Source organism: Dromiciops gliroides, chromosome 6 (assembly GCF_019393635.1).
Source record: "Dromiciops gliroides isolate mDroGli1 chromosome 6, mDroGli1.pri, whole genome shotgun sequence".
In the NCBI taxonomy this organism is placed as follows: Eukaryota; Metazoa; Chordata; class Mammalia; order Microbiotheria; family Microbiotheriidae; genus Dromiciops; species Dromiciops gliroides.
This window is the reverse complement of record NC_057866.1, coordinates 277,280,058-277,302,042: the sequence shown is the minus strand read 5'-3', so window position 1 is coordinate 277,302,042 and position 21,985 is coordinate 277,280,058. Positions and strand designations below refer to the sequence as shown.

The following is a 21,985-nucleotide window of genomic DNA, read 5'->3' as shown; positions in this document are numbered from 1 at the left end:
AGCGGACCTCATCCACGGGTGATAAGTTTAGACTCCTGGGTGTCCAGGCACGTCGGAGTCTCCGTGACCCCACGCGGGGTTTCCTCGGCAAAGACCCTAGAGGCTGGCCCGGTCCTTCTCCAGTCTGTTGGACAGACGAGGACGCTGAGGCAGGCAGGGTGAAGGGACCTGCCCAGGGTCACCCAGCCAGAGTCTGAGGCCGGACTTGAACTGGGGAGACGAGTCTTCGGACCCGACTGCACCGCCGAGGAGGGAGGGTCTTCCTTGGGGTGCGGTTGTCAGACGGGGTCCAGCATCAGGGTCAGCTCCAGAGCCGCCGGTTCACTACGGAGCTTGAAAGGCTTCGAGCCGAGCCTGCAGCGGAGGGAGGCTCGGCGCACTCCCCTTGGCCTCCGAGGCCGGGTCCGCGACCCGCGGCCTGCGCCTATCCTGGCCTAACAGGCCGCCGCATCCGTTTTGCGGACCCTCCCCGGCCCTGCGCTCTGCAGGGATGAGCAGGGGCGGGCCCACGCCGGTGGGCTCCGGGCGAGGCGGGGTGGGGGATGGGCGGGGGAGGGGCATTAGAGCGGCCACCGGCCGAGGCTGACGCCACTGTCGTGTGCCCGCGGGACCTCGGGTCTCCTGTCCAGTTTGTCTCGGGTGGTCCGGAGCTCAGCGGGCGGGCTGAGGCGCCGGGCGAGGGCCTGCCCACAGGCTCTTTCCGGCGAGTGCCCCCGGGGCAGGCGCTGGCCCGGCTGCCGGAAGAGACGCCTCTGTGAAGAGCTCTGGGGTGGACAGTGGGGCACGGGGGCGCCGGGCTCTGTGTGCAAAGCAGGGGGCCGCCCGCCTCCAGGACCCTTAGGCTTCCGCCGTGGGGGCCATTCGTGCCGGCCTGGGGCGGGGCCCTCCCAGCTCCTCCCAGCTCCTCGTGCCCTGACCCACAGTGAGGTCACGTGGGTCAAAGGCTCCAAAGGGGGGGGGGGGTGCACCGAGGCTCCAGGGTCAGGGTTTCTGCAGGGGGCGCTGCCTCGAATCCCGCAATCCAGGCCGCCCGTGACTGGGCCGGGCTGGGCCCCGCCCTCAGGGGCTCACACTCTACTGGGGATGTGGGGAGCCCATGGGGGTGCCCAGGAAGCACCCCCCAGGGCAGCCCTTGAGTTGATCTCTAAGGGGGCCCTGAGTGCGGGAGGTTGCGGTAGAGAGGGGGGGGCATCCCGGGCAGTAGGACCTCTACGGAGCGGGAGATACTGGTGACGTCAGCTAGGAGCATTGGGCGAGGCGGAGGGGATAACAGATCAGGAGCCTGGGAGGGGCCGACTTGGTTCTTGGACAACTGGGGAGCCCCAGAAGGTTTTTGAGTGGGGAAAGGGTGCGGGAGAGGCACTGGAGCTGGAAGAAGACCCCTCCCTCTGTTGGCCTGGGAGAGGCAGGACTCGAAGCAGGCCGGGTGCAAGGGGCGTGGCTCGGCCTTATTTGTGACGTCCGCCCACAGGGAGTGGCATCACGTGACCTCGACTGTTCCCTCCGCTCCTCCCTCGTCCTTCCCGCCTGTGCACGGGGCCGCAGGGAGGGCGGAGCGGAGCTCGGCTCTCCGCTTTGGCGCATGCGTATGCATGCGCGCGCGTGCCCGGCCGCTGCGTGCCCACGCCAGCACGTGCTCGACCCCGGAGGCGGGAGATTGTCCTCGCGGCTGCTCGGCGTGGGGGCGGGGTGCAGGAGAGCAAGGCTTGTGCGGCACTCCCGAGAGCTCTCACGGTCGACGGTCCAGCTGAGATGGAGGCATGCGGCAGCTGGCCGCCCGCTGGGGAGGGTCAGGAGGGCCAGCTTCGCGGGGGCAGCGACGGCCCAGTCCCCTGGGAGGAGTTCATACCGGCGGGAAGGAGTCAGGTTTGCCGCGCATGCGCCCCCTCGGCCCCCCCCCCCCTCCCATCCCCCTCTTTAGGTCTGCACCCCTTTTTGCGCAGGCGCTTCCTCTCGCTGGGTCCCTTCCCCCCCCAACCCTGGGCCTGGCCTGACTGCGCAGGCGCATCCTCCGGTGGGGGGTCGTTTCTCCCCCCACCTCCCTCGGGCTCGATCCGTCGTCTGCGCAGGCGTGTGGGCCGCCCCCACGTGCTTCCCGCCTTCTCGCCACCATCCGGGTTCTCGCAGCCATCCGGGTTCCCGCAGCCATCCGGGTTCCCGCAGCCATCCGGGTTCCCGCAGCCATCCGGGTTCCCGCTGTGGGGGCCTCTTCGGGAGTGGACCCTCCCCCCGCGGTGCCGCGGCGCTTCTCCGGCCCTGACCCCCGGCTCTTGGCCATCACAAAGCGTTATAAAATAAACATTTTGGAGCAGATCGCGTCTTTTTTTCTCTTCTCATCAAAGGCTTCCTTGGACAGAAGCCCAGTGAGGGCGTGGCCGGCCCGCGGTCCGATCGCTGTCCTTGTGCGATTGGGGGCCGCTCCCCAGAGCGTCCCGCCCGCGGTGTATTAGCGCGCCCTCTTCCCATCACCCCCAGCCCGTTCTCTTGCCCGTCTGCCGGGCGCGCCCACGGGCGTTTCCCGCCTTAGCCCAAGCGCTCTTTGGGGGGCCTGAAGACTGCCCTTCTCCGGAGACTTGCCTCCGGCCGGGGCTGGCAGGGCTGGCCGGGGCTGGCCGGGGCTGGCCGGGGCTGGCCGGGGCTGGCTCTGCGGCGCGGCTCGGACTCCTTAGACAGGCTGTTGCTCACTGGGTTGGCCGCCGCCTCTGGCTCCGTGACCGCATTTGCAGGGGCCGGCCATGCCCTTCCCTAGCCCGCTTTACACCCGAGGAAACTGAGGCCAGCAGGGCGAAGGGGCTCGCCCAGGGTCACCCAGCCTCCAAGGGCCTGGGCCCCCTCGCTGCCGGCTTAGCCAGTGCCCATGGACTGGCTGGGGTCCCTTCGATTGTGGGGGAAGGGTCTGCCTTCAGGGCTTTGGTGGGGGTGGGGTGCGAATGGCAGAAGAGGGGCGAAAGGGGCCTAGAAGGCGACTTAATGGGCTAGGAAGGGATTAAGGGCGCCCCAGGAACTGGGGGTACCGAAGGTGGAGCTGGGAGAGTGTGCAGAGATCTCTGATAGGGAGGCCTGGCACATAGTTGGTGTCTGACAAATGCTTATTCCCCCCCACCCCCCCACACCGGTCATAGCAGCAGAATCAGGGCTGAAAGGGATCTCACAGCCCCTTGGTCCAGCCTCCTGGTTAGGACACCGAGCCCCAGAGAGGAGTGACTTACCCAGGGTCATACATACAGGTTGCCTTAAATATGGAGTAGGGCCCAGCCTGAAACGCAGGACCCAACTGCTCCCAAGTCTGTTAGTCTCCCTGTCCCTCACAGCCCTTGGCGGCCTGGACTCGGGCTTCCTTGGAACCCTTAGGCCTCCTCTGAATTTTAGGGCCTGCTCCAGAGCCATCTCTGCCCCTCTGACTGAGCCGGGACTTGGGGTGGGGAGCCCTGGGGGTCCAGAGTCCTCTCCTCTAGGCTCCGGGCAGATGGGTGTGGGTAGAAATGTATGGATTCGTTTCCCTGTGTCTGTGTGTAAATAGAGGGACTCAGGAGTGTCTGCAGATAGACTTAGGAGCTGTCCTGTGCTGGCTGTGGCTGGCCCAAGGTTTGCTCTAGTTGAGGTTGTAGATGAGAAGCTTGACCTCCCCCCTCCCCCCCAAGCCACTGTCTTTGCTGCTCCTCACGCCCAAGCCCACACTTCTCTGGGGTCAGCGGCAGGGATAAAGGGCGCTTTGGCCTCCCGTAAAGCGGGCCAAGTCTTGCTGTCATGTCCTCTTCCCCATCAAGCAAGCGATAAGCATTTGTTAAGCTCCTCTCCAGGAGCTCCCCGACTAAGAGGAGAGACACCCTATGTATGTATGTATGTATGTGTGTAGTATGAGTGTATAGGGGTGGCACTTGCCTCTCTAGAGCCCCCTGCAGGAGAGGCTGAGAAGTGACCAGGAGACCCCAGGGAAGCTGCCAGCTCGCCAGGCCAGGGCCATGCAGCTTCCTGGGTGTTCTTTCATGGGGCACCGGCCTCCATGCTGCTCCCTGCACCTCCTCCTCTTCTTCCTCGTTGCTTCCTTCTTTGGGAAGAGCCCTGGAACTCTAGCGAGTTCTGGCTCCTTAGAGCTGCCAGCCACAGGCCAGGCTTCACTTTTCTTGGGGGGGGGAGGGATTTATTTTTTCTTCTTTGTTTGCTCTTGAAGCCTTCAGTCCTCTCAGTGACCTTCCCATTCCTCCTGATCCCCTAGAGAATGCCAGGCAGGCCTTCAGCTCCTCTCTTCTCCCTCCTTTACCCCCTCCCCATTGATGCATCTGGTGCCCACATACTTGGGGTTTGTCATTGGCAGACCTCTGACCATAGCCAGTCCCTGCCCTCACTGCTTTTTTGTCGTCCTTACCCTTGGCGGTCTGCCGCCCTGGCCTTTAGTGAGCCTTGGGTGGCATCTGGCTGGGTTTTCCTCCTAGCCCCTAGGTTGTCCGCCTTTTTGCTTCCTGCACTCTCTGGTGGGGTGCTGCAGCGGGTGTCGGTCACTCACAGTAGACAGGGACACACAGTAGCTCCCTTCGTCATGCTAGGAGCCCCTGCTCACTCCCCTTTCCCCATCTCCAGGTCATAGCATCTTGGGGTGCTCTGCAGAAGTTGATCAGACTCACGATGTAGCTAAAGCTCTGGGCTCAGGGCATTTTGCTAGCTGGCTTTGGACCCTGGCCCCCCTCATTAGGGCTTGTTTGTGTGCACAGTCCCAAGTATTCACTAAGCCTTTGGGGGGGGGAGTGCCTGCAGATTGTGACTTGCATTTGCAGCTTTCGATATGGGAGAGCCTCCTTTGAAAAAAAGAGGCACATTCCCAAAGGCCATTTGTGATGTACTGGCATACTTCACTCCCAGTTTCCTCCCCCACTGCCCAGGCCTTGTATATGTTGCATTCTGGGCTCCTGGATCCAGCCACCATTGATAACATTGTAGCTGAAGACAGAGTTGGCTAGGAGGGAGCAAGGGTGCTGGCTCGCCAGCATCAGGAATGTGGCACCCAGCTAGCGGGAAGGCTGTGCCCATGGCAAGTTACCCATGGGGGGCCAGGAGGGGACATAGCATCTTCTCTGGAACTTTCAGACTAATGAGAGAATCTGTCTGGTTTTTTTTTTTCAGGGTAAACAACGATACCAAGAAGCCAACAGAAAGAAATCTACCGTCTCCAATTCAAGGGACTTCAGTGACCCAGTTTACAAAGAAATTGCTGTTACCAATGGTTACATTAATCGAATGACTAAGGAAGAACTCCGAGCTAAACTTTCAGAATTCAAGCTTGAAACCAGGTATGCTTTTTTATTCTTAAAATTCACCTGTTAGGGCGTGCTGGTTTTGGGATTTGGTTTTGACTTAGAAAGCATATTTAATAGTCACTGCTACTAGTGAGCTGAATCCAGAAAGAAGATGAGAACAGGCAGCTGTTTACATTATTATTTGTATGATTTAAGGAAAGATGTCAGCTAGTGAAAGGGCGGGGAAGAACTCTGGGTTTGAAGGGGAGGCCCAGGCGGTGTGCCCAGGGTGAGGGTCTTCAAGAGTGGCTTGGGCTCAGTGGCTTAGGAGGACCTCTGCCCGGGCGAGGGCTGCCCTCCACACCGCACTTTGCTGGCTCATCTCCTTGATTCAGTGTTTAAGTCCAAGTCTGAATCTTTCAAGGAAAGTAATTTCTGGTCATTGGGAATCGCTGGCAGTGAGTAGCAATCGGACCTTTGGGGGTCCAGGTTCTTTACCTTCCTGGAGTCCTGGCCCCACTCGGGACAGTGCCAAGGGATTGCCAAGGAAAGCTGTCCTGTGGAGACAGGGAAAGGGAAAGAAAGGGCTGCCGAGCGTACGGCCAAAAGCCCCTCTTCCCTCTTTGTAGTGAGGCTATTAGGGCATTTGCCCGCGTATGGAGAGGGTGGCCTCGGCTCTCCAGCGTCGCCTGGGATGGATGGAAGTCTCATGGTCTGGGGTCACAGGCAGCCCGTCTGTGCCCTGGTGACCGCCTCACCTGGGACCTCGCCTCTGGTGTCACTGTGAGAGAGCCCCGGCTCTTGGCTGAGTAGGGGTTCAGGATGACTCGTGTGGCAGCCTGGTTCTCTCAGAAGAGTAGAAGGAAGGAGAGAGATGGACTACAAAAACGAGTGAGACCCATGGCTCCTGCCCTCACACGGGAAGTGTATGGGGGCGCCCTGGCTAGGACTGCCCATGGCTCCCATTCTGTCCTGATGGGAGCAGACTGAAGGGCACTATGGGAGGCCAGACACAAAGGTCGGAATGCTGGCTTGGGTCTGGGGCTTTAAAAAGAGCCTGTGGAGGCCCCCTGGGTAGAGCTCTGGGCCTGGAGTTAGCTCACGTGACTAGCTGAGTCATACTGAGCAAGTCACTTAACCTATCTCTGCCTTAGTTTCCTCACCTGTAAAATGCAGGTGATGAAGTGGCACTTGCCTCTCAGGGCTGTTGTGAGGATCCAGTGACATAACAATTGTATAAAATGTTTGGCACAGTGCAGGCACTACATGAACGTTAGCGACGGTCATCGCTGTCTTCTAAACGGGCGAGAGGGAGGGCTGCTTAGCTCCCAGCAAGGTCACTTCCAGCTCTGGGTCTATGACCCCATGCCCTAGATAGACCCACCGAGGCATGATGAGTTTGCCTTTCACAGCCAAGGAGCCACTATTTCAGTGCCACTGTTTCCATGGCTAAGATTTCTTTTCCTTGCCTTGACGACCGTTTTTGTGGCAGATTTCAGGGTGTGTCTGTCTTTGTGTAGCCAGGAGTTGGGGGGCTGGGGGGTGGCCCCACACTCACCTTAGCTTTCCCTAAAATCCTCTTGCCTGGCTCATTTCCTTTCAGTGTTTGTCCCTGAGCCCTGACAAAACTGCCGTGCGGGCAATCAGGCTGGCTTGACAGAAGGGACTCTCAGTCGGGGTGCAGCTTCCCCCATTCAGAGGGAATATGTGGTCTCAGAAGCTTGGGTTGCCATTGAAGACCTCCCTGGGCCTGGGTTTTAGCTACATTCGATGAGGGAGAGCCTTGGGAGACGGGCCAGACGAGAGGCTTTCCAGGAGGGAGAGAAGAGGTTCTGGCTTGCTGTCTAGCTCGGGTGCCCTGGGTCAACTCGGGCACAAAACATGGCAGCAGACGGGCCCTGTCCTCAGGGAGCTTCCTATCTGTCTGGTCGGGGAGACAGCCTGAGAACAGCTGTCTACAGACAAGTTCTTTGCAGGGTGAGTAGAGAGTGATTGACAGGGGAAGGCACTGGAATGAAGGGGGCGGGGCTTTCCGAACAAGATGGAGTTGTGGTCAGGAGTCAGAGAGGAGGAGGGAGAGTGTCCCCGGCCTGGAGGGTGGTCCCAGGGAATGACCAGAGCCGAGGAGGAGCAGCCAGGAGGCCAGGGTCACTGCTCGTGAGGGACTGGAAAAGGAGGAGTGGCCAGGTGGGAAGGGCTTTGAGTGCCACACACAGCATTTTGTATTGGATCCTGGAGGTGATTGAGCAGGAAGGGGACGTGGTCAGACTGAGCTTTAGGAAGATCCCTTTGGAGGATGGACTAGAGTTGGGGGAGCCCTGAGGCAGGCAGCCACTGCACTAATCAGCTGGGAGGCCATGAGGGGCCTGCTCCTCAGCCTGGGGGAGGGGTCAGAGGAGAGACTGGAGGTAATTGACAAGAGACACTGCAAAGGTGAAATGGACGGCCTTGGGAGCTGGAGGCAGCGCTGGGGGGATGAGTCTGTGCTGAGGCCCAAAGAGGAGTGTGCATGGCTGCTAGTTGGGAGAGAGCGTCCTGCCTGTAGATGAGGAACATTCAGTTCTTTCCAAGCCCTTGTGGATGACGGCAGCAGGGTCAGACACACCACCTCCCTGACACTCGGCAGAGGACCTGTATTGGTAAGGATAATGTTCGGATTCGCTCCTACAAAAATGACACTCCAACACCAGGTGAAGAAAATGAAATTTAATGAATATTATAGTACAGGAAAAGAGATATTAGTTTTGCAACAGCAATAAAGTAGGCAGCCTAACAATGTAACTATTAAAGCAAAAGTGATCACTATGTAGAGATTTAAAGAGAAAGATATCACCAAATCGGGGAAGCACCAACTCCTGGGTCCAATTGGCTGGGTGTCCCGGTACAGCCTCCCAGAGTCCCGATTGGGAACATCCTGGGCAGAGCGTCCTCTCCATGGGTAAGACTCTAAAAAGGTGGGGGCTTTTTTGACTTATATAGTACTTTAAACAAAAGTGGCTTGAAGCCACCAATAGCAGCTTGTATGATGAGCTAATTTTATGATTGACACCAAGCGAATTGGTGCAGGATCATTTCCAGAGAAGTTGGAATAAACTTTTAGTTTCTCAGCACATACTCCTGAGGGGGAGCCAACCCCCCAGGACAACCCCTGGAATTGTTTATAGTCCCCAGGAATGGCTAGTTCCTGGGAACCTTAGGCAGTTAATCAGTGAGATATGCCTAGGAGGGACATGGCCAGGATCCCAGCACGGTATCCTCCTTCATGTTCCCACTCTTGGTCAAAATGGGCAATTTCCCACGTGAAGCTATAGCTAGAGTTAGCAAAAAACATCTGGGAGTTCATAGAGGGGGCAAACACGGGTTTGTGAGCTAGGCCTATGCCTGGATAATCTTCTAATATTCATTTACCTTTCAGGACCTGAGCCAGATGAAAAGGGGATTAGGACATTTTTAGCAAGATAAGTTAAGAGACAGTAAAACAGGTCACATGCCCTTTGAAACCTAACTGGACGTGCAGCTGGCCTGCAAGGGACCTGCTGACAAGGTGGTCCAAGAGTTTGTAAACTGCCCGAGGTAGATTTTGGGGGGCCTTAGTGCTTGGATTGGAAAAAAAGTCACATCTTCAATGTAATTAATTGGTTTCCTTTGTGATTCCATGTATTTCTTTCATGTGTTTAAAAGTGTGATTGTGATGGGAAGTTCCTGGGCAGCACTAGGTTGCCTAAGGAGGTTGTGTCAGAACCCTGTGCCAGGTCAGCGCCTCCTTCACTTTACAGAAGAGGAGAAGGGATGCCAGCCAGCCCAGGTTTCCTGACTTCAAATGCAGCCTTTTTGCCTCGGCCTGGGATGTCTGGAGCCTGTTTGCCAGCTTTGCTGGCGGTGCCTGTAGCCTGGGAGGCCGGTCCTCAGTGAAGCAAGCGAGTGTCTGAGGGCAGGGGCACCAGGCTGCCCATGGAGGGGCCAGCTGGCTCTGGTGAGATTGATGGAGATTAGTGTTGTCATGTCCTGTCAGCTATGGGGGAGATAGGACAGAACAAAATGTCATCTTGGACGCTCACTACCTTTGTGACCTTGGGCTAGTCACTCCATGTCTCTCCTCAGCTATTGAGTGAGGGGGTTGGACTAGCCATCCTCTAAGGGGCCCCTTCCGCCTCTAAAGCTAAAGCTTCGGCCCTATCAACAAGGCTGATGGCCCAAAGAAGACCTTGCAAGCGCTTCGTGCCCACTTTTGGAAGAGCTGAGCGTTTCTCGGGGCCCTCTCGACCCCCAATGTGGGATCCAGTGACCCATGAAGAAGACCTTGGTGTGTTCTCCTCAGGACTGTGCCGGGCAGTCGGGCTAGATTTTTGTGTCTAAATTTGTACTCAAACCTCCACTTTGTGGTTTGATACAAATCCCAGACCCTGCCTAGGCCAGCGTGTAACGTGGGTACCTGTGTGTTTGAGCACCAGCTTCAGAAGTGAAAGAGGTTCATTGGAACCTCTGTGGGCATGGGAGAGCTAGACATGGCCAGTGAAAAACCCAGCCCTTTTCACTAGACTCTTACCTCTGAGTAGACCTTGTAGTCCTGTGCCTCTCATTGTATTAGGCCTCGTTAGCTGTTTGAAGTCCTGGTTCCTTCTACGTTATTTTTATCTGTCTTTGTTTCATTTTATGTTTTTTACTCCTCTGGCATCGTGGGGGTGTGAGTTGTAAATTAAGATGCCCCTCCTACACAACTCCCTTTCTCCATTGGGCACATTTAAAACACGGAGCAGCCCCAAACCCAGATCTTTAAATGCATATCTACATAGTTGAGCAAAACAGATTCCCACGTCAGCCGTGTCTCTTTTGGCTCATCATCACGTCCAGCTGCTCTCATAGGGTGTTGTTGAATATGTTGTTCCCCTCATTTGGCTCGCTTCATTCGGTGTGAGTTGATAGGGATTTTCTCAGTTTCTCTGAAAGTACCCATGTCATCTCTCAGGGCACTGTCATTTCTTTCTGTCCACTTACTACCATTTGTTCAACCCTTGCCCAGAAGTAGAAATGCCTTCTTCGTTTCCACTTGGGACACCTTGAGAAGAGCTGCTTTTCCTCCAGATTCCTTTGGGTTGTAGCCGTGGCACTGATTTGGCTGGGCCAGAGGGCATGCCCTTTGCGGGGCCCTCTGGCACCTGTGCTCTTCCAGCTCCCCGGTGTTTGTCATCAGATAGCTCCATGCTGATGGGTGGGGTGTTGGGCCTCCCTCGCGGGTGCTTTACAGTACCTTCCCTAATTCTCAGTGACCTGCAGCATCACGTTTCCCCTCCTATTTACTGATACCCTGAATTTCTTCTTGGAAACCTTCCTATTCGTGCGCTCCAACCCTTTCTCAGTTAAGTCAGTGACATGTGACCTCTAGTCCCAGGCCCGTGAGTCGCCTGTGCTCTGATCACGTTGCCCCTCTCTCCTCAGAGGCGTGAAGGATGTTCTCAAGAAGCGGCTCAAGAACTACTATAAGAAGGAGAAGCTGACCCAGCAGTGGGAGGACGGCAGCACCAACAGCTACTATGACTACATCTGCGTCATCGACTTTGAAGCCACCTGTGAGGAGGGCAACCCCCCCGAGTTCACCCATGAGATCATTGAGTTTCCGATCGTCTTACTGAACACACACACCCTGGAGATTGTAAGTAAACCTGGGTGCTCTGCTGCGGGTGTCCGTCTGTGTCTCTGGGAAGCCTGGCACCCAGGGGCACCGTGCTTTTTAATGTGGCCTATGGCAGGAGGTGAGCCGCACATTCCCTCTTCAGTCCTCTGACCACGTGGTTTTTCATGGCGCTGGTCTGGCCTCTCAAGTTTTTCAAAGTTGTTTTCTCTCTGAGGCTGTTGTCATTGTATACGTTCACTGGGCATCACGTGGCTGAGGTCTTCCCAAATGCCTCAGAAATGGTCCATTTCGTGATTTCTGACGGCATAAGAATGTTTCTTGGCTGAGCCATTCACCCACAGAAGGACACCCCTGTGGCTTCTGATTTGGGGCCGCCACCAAAAGAGCTGCTCTCAGTATTTTGGGACACGGAGATCCTTTCCTTCCCTCTTCGATATCTAGTTATGGCCCAGCTAAGGACTCTCGCTCCCTTCTCCTTTCTGTGTCAGACAAGTGACATAGTTATCCCATGTTGGCGTTGATGAGGGAGGTGAGTGGGCCGGCTCCCAGTCAGGCTGCCACCCTCATGGAGACAGTTGCCTTTGGGGGGAGGACCGGGTCCCTCCGAAGCACCACATTTTAAGAGACAGTGCAGGGGCGGCTAGGTGGCGCAGTGGATAAAGCACCGGCCCTGGAGTCAGGAGTACCTGAGTTCAAATCCGGCCTCAGACACTTGACACTTACTAGCCGTGTGACCCTGGGCAAGTCACTTAACCCCCATTGCCCCGCCAAAAAAAGAGACAGTGCAGAGGGAAGGGAGCACCAGGCGGCTGGGTACTCGAGGGTTGTCCCGTGGGAATTCCTGGAGAGGCATTACCAGAAGGCACGTGCGGATTCTGTATGAGCAACAACTTTATTATGCTGGGTGCAGCCGCAAGGTGGAGTAGACTCCCATAAGAAGTAGTCCGATCTCAGTCACTGACGCTGCTCAGGCAGCCCTTGTTCTTCCAAGGCCCGGCAAGCTGTTTGACCTTGGCAGTGAAAGTTCCTGTCCTGGCTGTGGGGAAAGGCATCGGCAGGGGCAGAGACAGTGCCCCCACAGGTCTGGAGAGGAGAAGAACAGGGCGGAGCCGGGCTGAACGTGGTGCTCACCTCCTGCTCCTCCCAGTATCCCGGAGAGCTGCTCTTCTGGGGTGGCTTCTGGGCACTTCTTGTTTGTGGGTCATTCTGCTGTGGCAGAAATCAGACAGTGCCCAGGCTGGTTTGGGAACCCTCAGCGACTGAGCAGTCTGCACTTGGCTCTAGCGGAGTCTAGACAGTTGTTCACCTTGGGGTTCATCCCTGCCTCTTGCTTCCTGATTACTCTTTGTTAACCAGATGCTTGGCTATGTGCATGAGGTTCTAAAGAGCTTATCATCCCCAGGACTGTGTTGAAATTCTCCAGACTCCAATCTAGCTAACCGTAATTCTTTGTAATCTCGCCCCAGTTTTAGAGGTACGTGAAAGTGCGTCCCTTGGAAAGGGCCGTCACTTGAGGAAGGGCTGCTGTCAGCTGGTGTCTCGCCTGCTGACGAGCCCGGGGTCTCTTTCCTTTGTAGGAAGACACCTTCCAGCAGTACGTGAGGCCAGAGATTAACACGCAGCTTTCTGACTTCTGCGTCAACCTCACAGGAATTACACAGGTGATTATGCTGCAGGCTGCTTCTTTGGAGGCTTTGGAAAAAGGGCGGAAAATTCAGGCTTTCTTTTATAAAAGGTAGAAGGGCTTATTTGCTATTTGACAACATAATTAAAATCCTTATCGATTGGCAGTCAAACTTTGGTCTCCTTAAAAGAACAGAAGACGTTTAGCAGTGCCTCCCCCCATCAGCTTGGCAGGACGGTCTAGGGCTGTCAACCATCTTGTGAGATTTTCCTCAGCCATCATGACAGTGGTGTCTCTGATGGTCAGTCATGTGAATGTCCATACCCTGAGGAGAGATGCTCTCCTAATACTGGGTGTCCTGTTAGTATGTCCTGGTTCATAGCCTGTCCTATGCTGAGCCTCGCCACAGGATTTAGTTTCCTGGCCAAAGGCTCCTTAAGTTATGGGTTAATTCTGTTCTAGAATTTAAAGCGATTGCACTCCCCAGTTAGGTTGGCACGGTGACAGTTGCCCCTGATCCTGAGCACCCCCAATGTGTGGCTGTAAATGAACGTGTGCCCGAGAGTAAGGGGTAGGCTAGCCTGAATTGAGGAAGTGGTTCCTGAAAAGCAGACAGGTGTGCACAGGCGGCCCCTTTTCTCACTCTCACTTGCTGTCCGGCAGACTGGACTGTTGACTCAAGACTGACCCCCCACCTTTCCATTTCACATCTTCAGGACCTGGTGGACCGAGCAAACACCTTCCCTCAGGTGCTTCAGGAAGTCGTGGACTGGATGCGCCGCAAGGAGCTGGGAACAAAATACAAGTACTCCATTCTGACAGACGGGTAAGCAGAGCCCTGGACACATCACAGGCACCCTGCCTTTGTGCACGGACGGGCGGGCGGGCGGATGGGCTGCTGTGGGGGCTTCCATGGTAGCCGTGCTTTCCGGAGGCGTCCGGCAGGAGACGCTCTTATCTCTCCCATGATCCTTTCTGTGACTCAGCTGCCGTCCACAGAGGGGCCTGGGCTGGAAGGGGGCAGGCAGGGATGGCAGAAGGCCGCCCGCCTGAGAGGGCGAGGGGAGAGCAGCAGGCTGGCACGCTGTCCCGCCCCTTTGGAGGGTGAGCTTCTCCAGCACAGGGGCTGGCTTTTGCTGCTTCTTGTGTCCTCAGTCCTTAGCTTGAGTAACAGCAGATGCAGTGACTAACTGACAGGGGTCGTCGGCATTTGAAAGTTTGCCGGAGCTGGCCCCCACTGTCAGCCCCATCGTTTACACGGGCTGGTGCGGGTGGCGACGTTGCCGCTTGTCCCTGACCCCGGCGGCCCCCTCGGCCCCCCTCTCCAGGTCTCGATATCTCAGGGCCTGCTCTTTGGGGCGCTGATGTGCATCTGTCCCCCTCTGCCTCATCCTCTCCTTCTTTTACTCCGGCTGCCGCTAGGCCCACCTCCACTGGCATCTCCGGGAAGCTTTCTCCTAACACAACCTTCCTCCTCAAAACTTCCCTGGCACATTCTGCGCTGCTTGTGTTGGTGCTTCATCCTGTTCTCTGTGCTTCTTCGGTGGTTCAGAGTTCAGGGGAGTCCTTGACTGTCAGGAGGTTGGAGTGTGGAATGCGTGGTTGTGGGGTAGGGACCCAGACACTCTGAGCATGAGTCACCACTTGCCCTCTCAGGAATGTTCACCTGTGGACGTGCACAGGTGCTGTCAGACAGGAGGGCATTCACGAGAGGCCGGAGCAAGGAGAGAGGAGTGGTGGTGGGTGGTCAGCCACAGAGGTCTGACCATGGAGCCCCAGACTTGTCACTTGGGGTGACTATTCTCTGCTTCTGCTGATTTCATGTGGGCACAAACGATACTGCCTGGAGGAAGCTAGGAAGCGGTGTTGATTGTGGATTGTGGGTAAAGAGATGGAAGGTGGCCCGCAGGAGCCCAGCAGGATTTTAGGCACAGCTGGTGAGGAGAGGCATGTCTGAGAAGGGATGACGGTGCCTTAGGATGAGGGTTGGCGTCTGGCTCCAGCCACGGGGGAGAGCGCCATCTCCCGTCAGAATGTATTTGCTCGGAGTCTCCCTGGTCTGATTCGGTGACAAGGAACAGCATGGGGAAAACATCCTGATCTTCTGTCTTCGACCCTGGCTCCCAGAGAACGAGAGGAATCAACAGGAGATAAGGGAGCGGCCATCCCTAAATGCTGCCTCCCGCGCGGGAGCAACGAGCATGGGATATAGTGGGGATCCGAACTCGCTCCCAGAGCACGCTTGCCCGCCTGAGGCTCGGGATGACAAGATGATGAGTCAGCAGGAGAGAGGAGCGCTCACTGTGGAAGGCATCTGGCTGGGGATCAAAGGGTCGAAACAAGGGTTGCTGCAGAGACTTCCTGGGCAGGAACAGAGAATAGCCAGGTTTGGGACAGACGGCAAGACTGGCCAGAGGAGCGATGGGCCTTAGTTATTCAGACGTTTGCCAAGAACAGCAGAGCCCGTGAATGCCCCGATGATGCTTTAAGCCCTCAGGAGAAAGTGGAGTCCATCAGTAAGGGAGGGGGGCTGGTTACCGAGGTGGAAATGAAGGCGGACCTGGTGGGATGTGGACGCTCACCCCTTAGCCTTGACGACAGGAGAGACGAGGGGCAGGAGGTGTCATGTACAGGGAAAGGGAGTCGGGGGGAGGCCTGGCGCAAGGAGCGGCCGGACCGGGACCATGGGGGATTTTCACAGATGGAGAGGAGGTGGGGCCGCCTCAGTGCTGGCTGGGCTGGAGCAGGATGGAGTGGGGGCGAGAGGCTAGACTTGGGGTCACAGAAGCTGAGGTGAGCCTCCCAAACTCTAGGTCCCCTTTCCTTCATCTCTCTGGCCTCGGGAGAGAGCGTTGGCCTTCAGAATCCCATGGTGGAGGAGAAGACGTTTGTCTGGCACTGCCCAGTGCCAGGTCAGGGTGCTGGGCTCTGCTGGAGGGGCAGCCAAGGTTGTGGAGCAGACTGGTGTCCAGAGGGCCCTGAGGCTCGCCCTCTGCTGAGAGAGACGAGATTGGGGAAGAGAGAAGGACCTGAGGAGGAGGGGGCCGGAGCTTCGAGTGGGGGGCTTCATTCTTGGTGGTATGTGGCCTGGCAGGGACAGAGCGTTCCTGGCTGGTGGCAAGGGAGGTGGGATCAGAGAGTGCCCAACTGACTGCCATGGCCTTTGGTGAGAGCCAGGGGAACTGACCCATGGGGAGGTTGAGCCAGAATCCGGCTTTTTTCAGCTGTGGTACTGTGGGACCGAGGGGGAGGGACAGAGGTCCTGCTCTTGTGGCTGCCTCGAGTCTGACGAGGCTCATGCCCCAAGGTGTGGCAGCTGGCTTTTGCCCATGAAGAACAGGAAGCCGAGATCCCGGCGGGCATGGCTTTAGCACGACGGGTCGTGTGGAGCTGACCTTTCTTTGTGCCTTGACCACACAGACTAGATCAACCGACTGCACTCGACAGTCTCTCCGGCTGTCCTTGTGGGCCGCTAGGAGAGTGTGGAGGTGTTTGGGACCCTCCCCAAGGAGGAGGCGTCGAGGGCTCTGTGGCCTTCTGGGCATGAGGGGCCTTCTGGTGCTGAGCGTGTGGCGGATGGAAGGCTCGTCCAAGGTGGCACAGAGAGGGAGCCAACGTGGCTGCTCATCAGGGGGCCGACCAGAGCGTCCCCGAATCCCAGGAGACTCCCCTGGGCGGCAGCTGGGGAAGGATCTGGGTTGTCGAGGACGGAAGACGTAGCGTGAGTCAGCAGAGTGAGGTGGCCGTCCAGATACGAGTCGCCACGCTTGTCGGAGTGTCAAGAGGACCGACCTCTGCTCTGTGGTGCTGGTCGGCGAGCATAGGGGCAGGTCCCTGTTGTACAAGGAGATAGCAATGGGTCAGATCTGGGCAGTGGAGAGAGGGATGGCTGGCCTGGCTGCCACTGGGCTCTGTTCTGTGCTGCCCTGCTCGGTGTGGAGGAAGAGCCTTGACTTTGGGGGTGCAGGGGCTGCTTCCATCTCAGGAACCCCCAAAGTTTTCTGGGGAGGCTTGGCCGATGCTTCACTTCTTGTCAGGGCTGAACCGGGAGGCCTGCAAGGTCCCACAGTTCAGTTATGCTTCGGTGCTCATCACCTCCCGGAAAGCAGGGACAGGGTTGGCCGTTGCCCCCAAGTCAGTGCAGCGTTAGAGAAGAAAAGGGGTTGTGACCGTTCCGGCCATGTGGTGGCTAGTGGGGATGGAGGAGGTGGGGGAGGAGTAGGACAGAGAGGAGGCAGCCTGGGGAGGCCTGCCGGAAGAGCTCTCTAAGCCCTTGTCCCTTTGTCCCCTACCTCCCCCTCCTTTCCTTCCTTTGCTTAATGAAATTGGGGTCAGCCTGAGGAGGATGACTGGGTGACTCCAAAGGGACTCTTAGCACTGTCCAGGAGCAGGTGCTCTCCACATGGGTGGGTGGGTGTCCTCAACGGGAGGTTCAGGCTGGCTCAAGCGGCCGGGGCTGCCCGCTCCACTCAGCCGTCTTCGCTTGGTTCTCAGGGGAGCTGGTATTTAAGTAAGGGGGGAGGTGAAGGGGAGGAAGTGGGGGGGACTAACTATTGCTCTAACTCTAGAGGAGCCGATTTTGTAAGATTAGAGATAATGAGTAGTTGTAAAGGGGGAGTGGAGAGGATTTAAGTCAGTGACAGATCTAGGCTACACAGAATGATTTACGAGGAGTGGTTGGCACTCTGGCACTCTGGCGTTCACCTTCTCCTTTTTTTCCCCTTCCCCTCCCAGTTCATGGGATATGAGTAAGTTCCTGCATATTCAGTGTCAAATCAGCAGGCTCAGATACCCGACTTTTGCCAAAAAGTGGATCAATATTCGAAAGTCCTATGGAAACTTTTACAAGGTAATATTTGTTTGTTTTGTTAAAGAGCGATGATACTGATGTTAATAGACTCCTTGGGCACCATGCTCAGGTCAGGGAAGTGCTGGGTGGGGTCCCTGCAGAAACAGCTTCTGATTACTTTCCATCTCCCCATGAGAAGCTGCTGCAGCTGGCACAGCTCTCCCTTCTGGGGATGGAAGAGTGGGGGTAGGTGATAGTTGGGGGGCACAGATGATTGTTCCCCTGTAGGTTGCACCCCGTGGGTGCTTGCCTTAGATGGGTCGGGCATCCAAGCTATTGCCTGAGAGGGAGAAAAGGGGGGTGGGGGAAGGAGAGTCAGATGCTGCTCACTTTCCTTGTCAGCTCTCTGGGCCATTCATTGATGCTTCAGGTAACCCATTACCATGATGCCCTGATCAAAGACAAGACTCGATTCAGAGATTGGGTGTTGGGGCCCTGGGCCCTGGGCATGGCCGGCTCAGCGGGCCAGTATTTGGCTGCTGTTCTAATGGATGTCTGACTTTAGTGCCGCTCACCGGCCGGCCCTCAATTCAGGTGGAACTGTTCTAACTCTTCCAGCCGCCTCACAAATGTATTTTTTGGCTTTCTGTTTTCTGCAGCTTTATTGGGGAGGAGGGGCAGGGGGGAACGAGAGGGTGAGTGTGCACACATGCACATGCACATGCACACGCGCACACGCACACACACATACCCTCCCCCCTCCCCCCTCGGTCAGGTCAGTCCCATTCATTTTTGTTATCTTCCCATATCCTTTCCTCGTGGTCTTCCCGAGTCCTAGGGGCAGGGTCCCCCCTGCTGCTGCTGCTGCTGCTGCTGCTGCTGCGGAGAACCTTCTTCGGCTCTCCCTCCCACTGCTTTGGAGTGTTTGGTAAGGTGGCAGGTGCTGCTGGTTCTCCAGGACGTCCCCAGGGAGCTCGGGCTCTGAGGACTCTGCTGGTGAGGAGAGCAAGCATGCGCCGCCTCAGATCCTGCCCCTTTAGTGCTGGAGGCTGGCGGACCTTCTTCAGATCCCTTCCAATCAGAGTGCCCGGGCAGCAGCGGCAGCTTCTTTCTTTCCTTTGGAGTTGGTATTGACTTTGACCCTTGATTCTCAGCAGTTAGTACCGTCTTTGATGTCACAGTATTTCCTGTAGAGATTTAGGAAGAATGAAGGAATGTAACCCAATTTTTCATAGCATCAGTTTTCCTTTTGTGGTAGAACTTTGGTGTGTGTGTTTTTGTTTTGGGGGGTTTTTTTTTGGCGAGGCAGTTGGGGTTAAGTGACTTGCTCAGGGTTACACAGCTAGTAAATGTCAAGCATCTGAGGCCAAATTTGCACTCAGGTCCTCCTGACTCCAGGGCCAGTGCTCTATCCACTGCGCCACCTAGCTGCCTCTTGAACTTTTGAACTGATGTTTGAGGAGCCCTCGTTCACAGTGCAAATCCAGCAAATATCATGTAACACAGTGTAGGTAGATTTTTTCCAAAGGGCCTCGCATATTCTTTTTTTTTTTTTTTGTGAGGCATTTGGGGTTAAGTGACTTGCCTAGGGTCACACAGCTAGTAAGTGTTAAGTGTCTGAGGCCGGATTTGAACTCGGGTCCTCCTGACTCCAGGGCCACTGCTCTATCCACTCACTGTGCCACCTAGCTGCCCCATAAATTTTTTTCCACATATTCTTGATAATGTAATATTCTCTAACCTTGATGTACTGAAGTTTTTAAGCAATTCTACCACTTGGTCACCTCTCATTTCCTTGTTATCCCCTTATACCTATAAGTATTTTCACAAAATGCATTTTAAAATTTTTTGATGTTCTTTTGAGGTATAGTCCCAAGAGTGAGCTTATTGGGCCAAATGGGGGTGGTAATACATAGGACGATTTCTTACTTTTTGTAGAATCTTATCATATTGCCTTCTGCAAAGATTCCACCGCTTTGCAGTATCATCATTAATGTATGAGTGCACCTATTTTATCACTTCCCCACCAGCACTGAGTTTTGTGAGGTGCTACTATGCTCTAATATACCCAGAGAATGTACTTGGGTGGTTTTCTGCTTTCCTTAGTGTGAGTACTTCCTTTCTCCCTTCTCTCACTGGTTTTTAGGGTTCCTGTGAAGCACCTTGGTGCTTGAATGTAAACACTTGGCTATTTGCCTGTAATCACCGTGGGTTGGTTATAACCAAGGCTGGGATGTGTTCTGGGCGGGCCAAGGCAGTTCTGGGCGCTGCTGGTATGCCATTCCAGCCTTACACGTGGGGATCAGGATGATGGTCTAGAGTTGTAAATTGTTCCATGCGACAGATAATCTAATGTGCTTTGTTTCCAGGTTCCTAGGAACCAGACCAAGCTGACCATCATGCTTGAAAAGCTGGGGATGAGTTATGATGGGCGGCCCCACAGTGGCCTTGACGACTCCAAGAACATCTCTCGCATTGCAGTCCGCATGCTTCAGGACGGCTGTGAGCTGCGGGTCAATGAGAAGATGCACGGGGGGCAGCTCACAAGCGTGTCCTCATCTTCACCTGTAGAGGGTGCCCCGGCCCCGCAGATGCCACATTTCCGGAATTAACAGTTAAGGTTTATTGCCTCCTAGATGGCAACTCACAGCTCGGGTTGCCACCAGAAGTTAACAGATGGTCAGTTGTTCATTGAACCAATTCTCCAATGCAAAATTCAAGCACCTTAGACATTTAAAAGTTCTATTACAGATATATGTGCATATATGTGTATTTTGTTGAACAAATATATATGTATATGTGTGTGTGTGTATATATATTTGTTGAACAAACAGCAGATGGATGGAGTATTTGAATTCAATGCCACCAGCACTTTTAGTTCTTTAAAGTATTGTTGATTTTCATATATGTGTTTGTGTGCGCACGTATGTATACATTGGTGCACACACACAGACACATGTGTGTGTATATATATCTGTATGTTCCTTTTTGAAAGTGAGCTTGATCATTTAAGAAAACGAGGTGCCCAGTCTGCATTTGGGTGGGCTTGTCCTTAGCCAGTGTGCACTTCCTCCCCTGGAGAAGCACCTCATCCCCAAGCAGTTGTTGTTCATTCTTGTCTCTGCATCTGACTCAGATGTCCTGGACCGCAGGAAGGAAGGCCAAAGTCAGGAGCGGGATGGCAGGCCACCCTCCGACCGATGCGCATGGTGCGGTCACTTAGTAGGGCCCTGGGACAGTTAGAAGAGGAACCATCTGTGGGTGGTTGGGTAGAATCAGGTCAAGTCCTAGGATCTGATGGAAAAGGTAGATTACTGACAGATAGAAAGAAAACAGCGGACATTGAACTTACTCTAAAGTTTGTACAGGCTTCTTTTAGGTTCCCCTGCTGCACAGCCATAGGCTGAACATTTGTCAAACCGAGTCAAGAAGAAGGGGGGCATGAGGCCTGCTTATCTCCAGTTAGTTGGGAAAATCAAGCTCACCATTCGCATTCAGCACAGCCAAGAAGGAGAGTCAAGTCAAGTAATGCATTCCAGCCATTTTGTGCTTTTAGGAGACAGACGAACTCTCAGCATGACAGAGTCCTTGCAGCTCATTTAGAATAGTCCCTCTCTGCGGCGAGCGCGTCAAAAGGTCCAGAGCACTGGGGCCGCGCTCAGATGTGTTTGCAGTGTGTTGTGTAGAAATCGTCGTGTTGCCCTCCACGTGCTACAGCGATCATTGATACCGAGATAGGAAAAGATCCAAAGAAAACATTGTGACGGTGGACAGAGGAGGATGCTTAACTTACTTAGAGGCAAAAACCTCCTTTGGGTGTATTCAGAGGCTGCTCTCCCTGCTTCTTCCTGCAGCCCGCCTTCTTTAGAGCTCTTCGTAGGAACATACCGGGGACTCCTGGGCAGAGACGAAGCCGCGCGTCCTCTCTGACGTGCTAGGGGAGCGGCGGGATACTGAGGAAGAGATGCTCTAGCTGGGGAGGCCGGTTTCCTTGCCCTTCCCCGTGCGTTGGCTTTGCAGGCTACGCATGTTTGCTCAGTATTTGATTGGCATATGTCCGTGACTGTGCCATTACGGCGTTCTTTAATTAGTCTGCTGCATTGTGGTGTTTTATTTTTGTTTTAACTTGAAACACGCCCCTTATTTAAAAACCTCCGGGCACACAGCCACAGGGGTACTTGATCCTGGTGGGGTCGTGCTCCGGAGCTCAGAGCGGCGTGTGCCACGTTTCTGTAGAAAGCCTGATGTGGGTGCTCTCTGAAGCTCTCTGCTCTCTGTGCTGGGAGTTTCTGTCCTTTCCCTTTTTCAGAACGCCGCCCTCCTTTTTAGGAGCGAGTGCTTCATTTTGGTCTTGTTCAGAGTGCTGACCCTTTAAAAGTCACTGTGCTGTTATCTCATGCCGCTCTCAGGCTTCACGAGGTCATGCTTTGCCTCTGCTTTGCTGGCCAAACCAAATATTGGTTTAGTTTGGGCACCGTGTACCCTCCCAGCTGCTCTTGGAGCTGCTGTTCTGCCCAATATCATTTCCTCCCTGTTACTAGTCGGGCCTGCTTGTAGTTTAACTCTGGAAGGCTGGGGCTTGGTGGGAGAGTCCCATGGGGTGGGGGTGGGGGTGGGGGTGGGGGAGGCATCCCTATTTTCTCAGTGGTAACTCGCAGACAAATGCCCAAGTTTTGGGCATGCACTTTAGAGGCAGGGCTAGAAGAAGC

At 55.3% G+C, this 21,985-nt stretch overlaps 1 protein-coding gene across 1 annotated transcript; it reads left to right on the top strand.

Moving 5' to 3' along the window:
• Positions 1-1,611: 1,611 nt before the first annotated feature.
• ERI1 (exoribonuclease 1) lies at positions 1,612-21,871 on the top strand. Its single transcript, XM_043971309.1, has 7 exons — positions 1,612-1,866; positions 5,119-5,285; positions 10,668-10,881; positions 12,441-12,524; positions 13,204-13,313; positions 17,222-17,336; positions 19,646-21,871. The coding sequence occupies exons 1-7, from the start codon at positions 1,753-1,755 to the stop codon at positions 19,886-19,888; spliced, it is 1,047 nt and encodes a 348-aa protein (XP_043827244.1). The 5' UTR covers positions 1,612-1,752; the 3' UTR covers positions 19,889-21,871.
• The last annotated feature ends 114 nt before the right edge of the window (positions 21,872-21,985 follow it).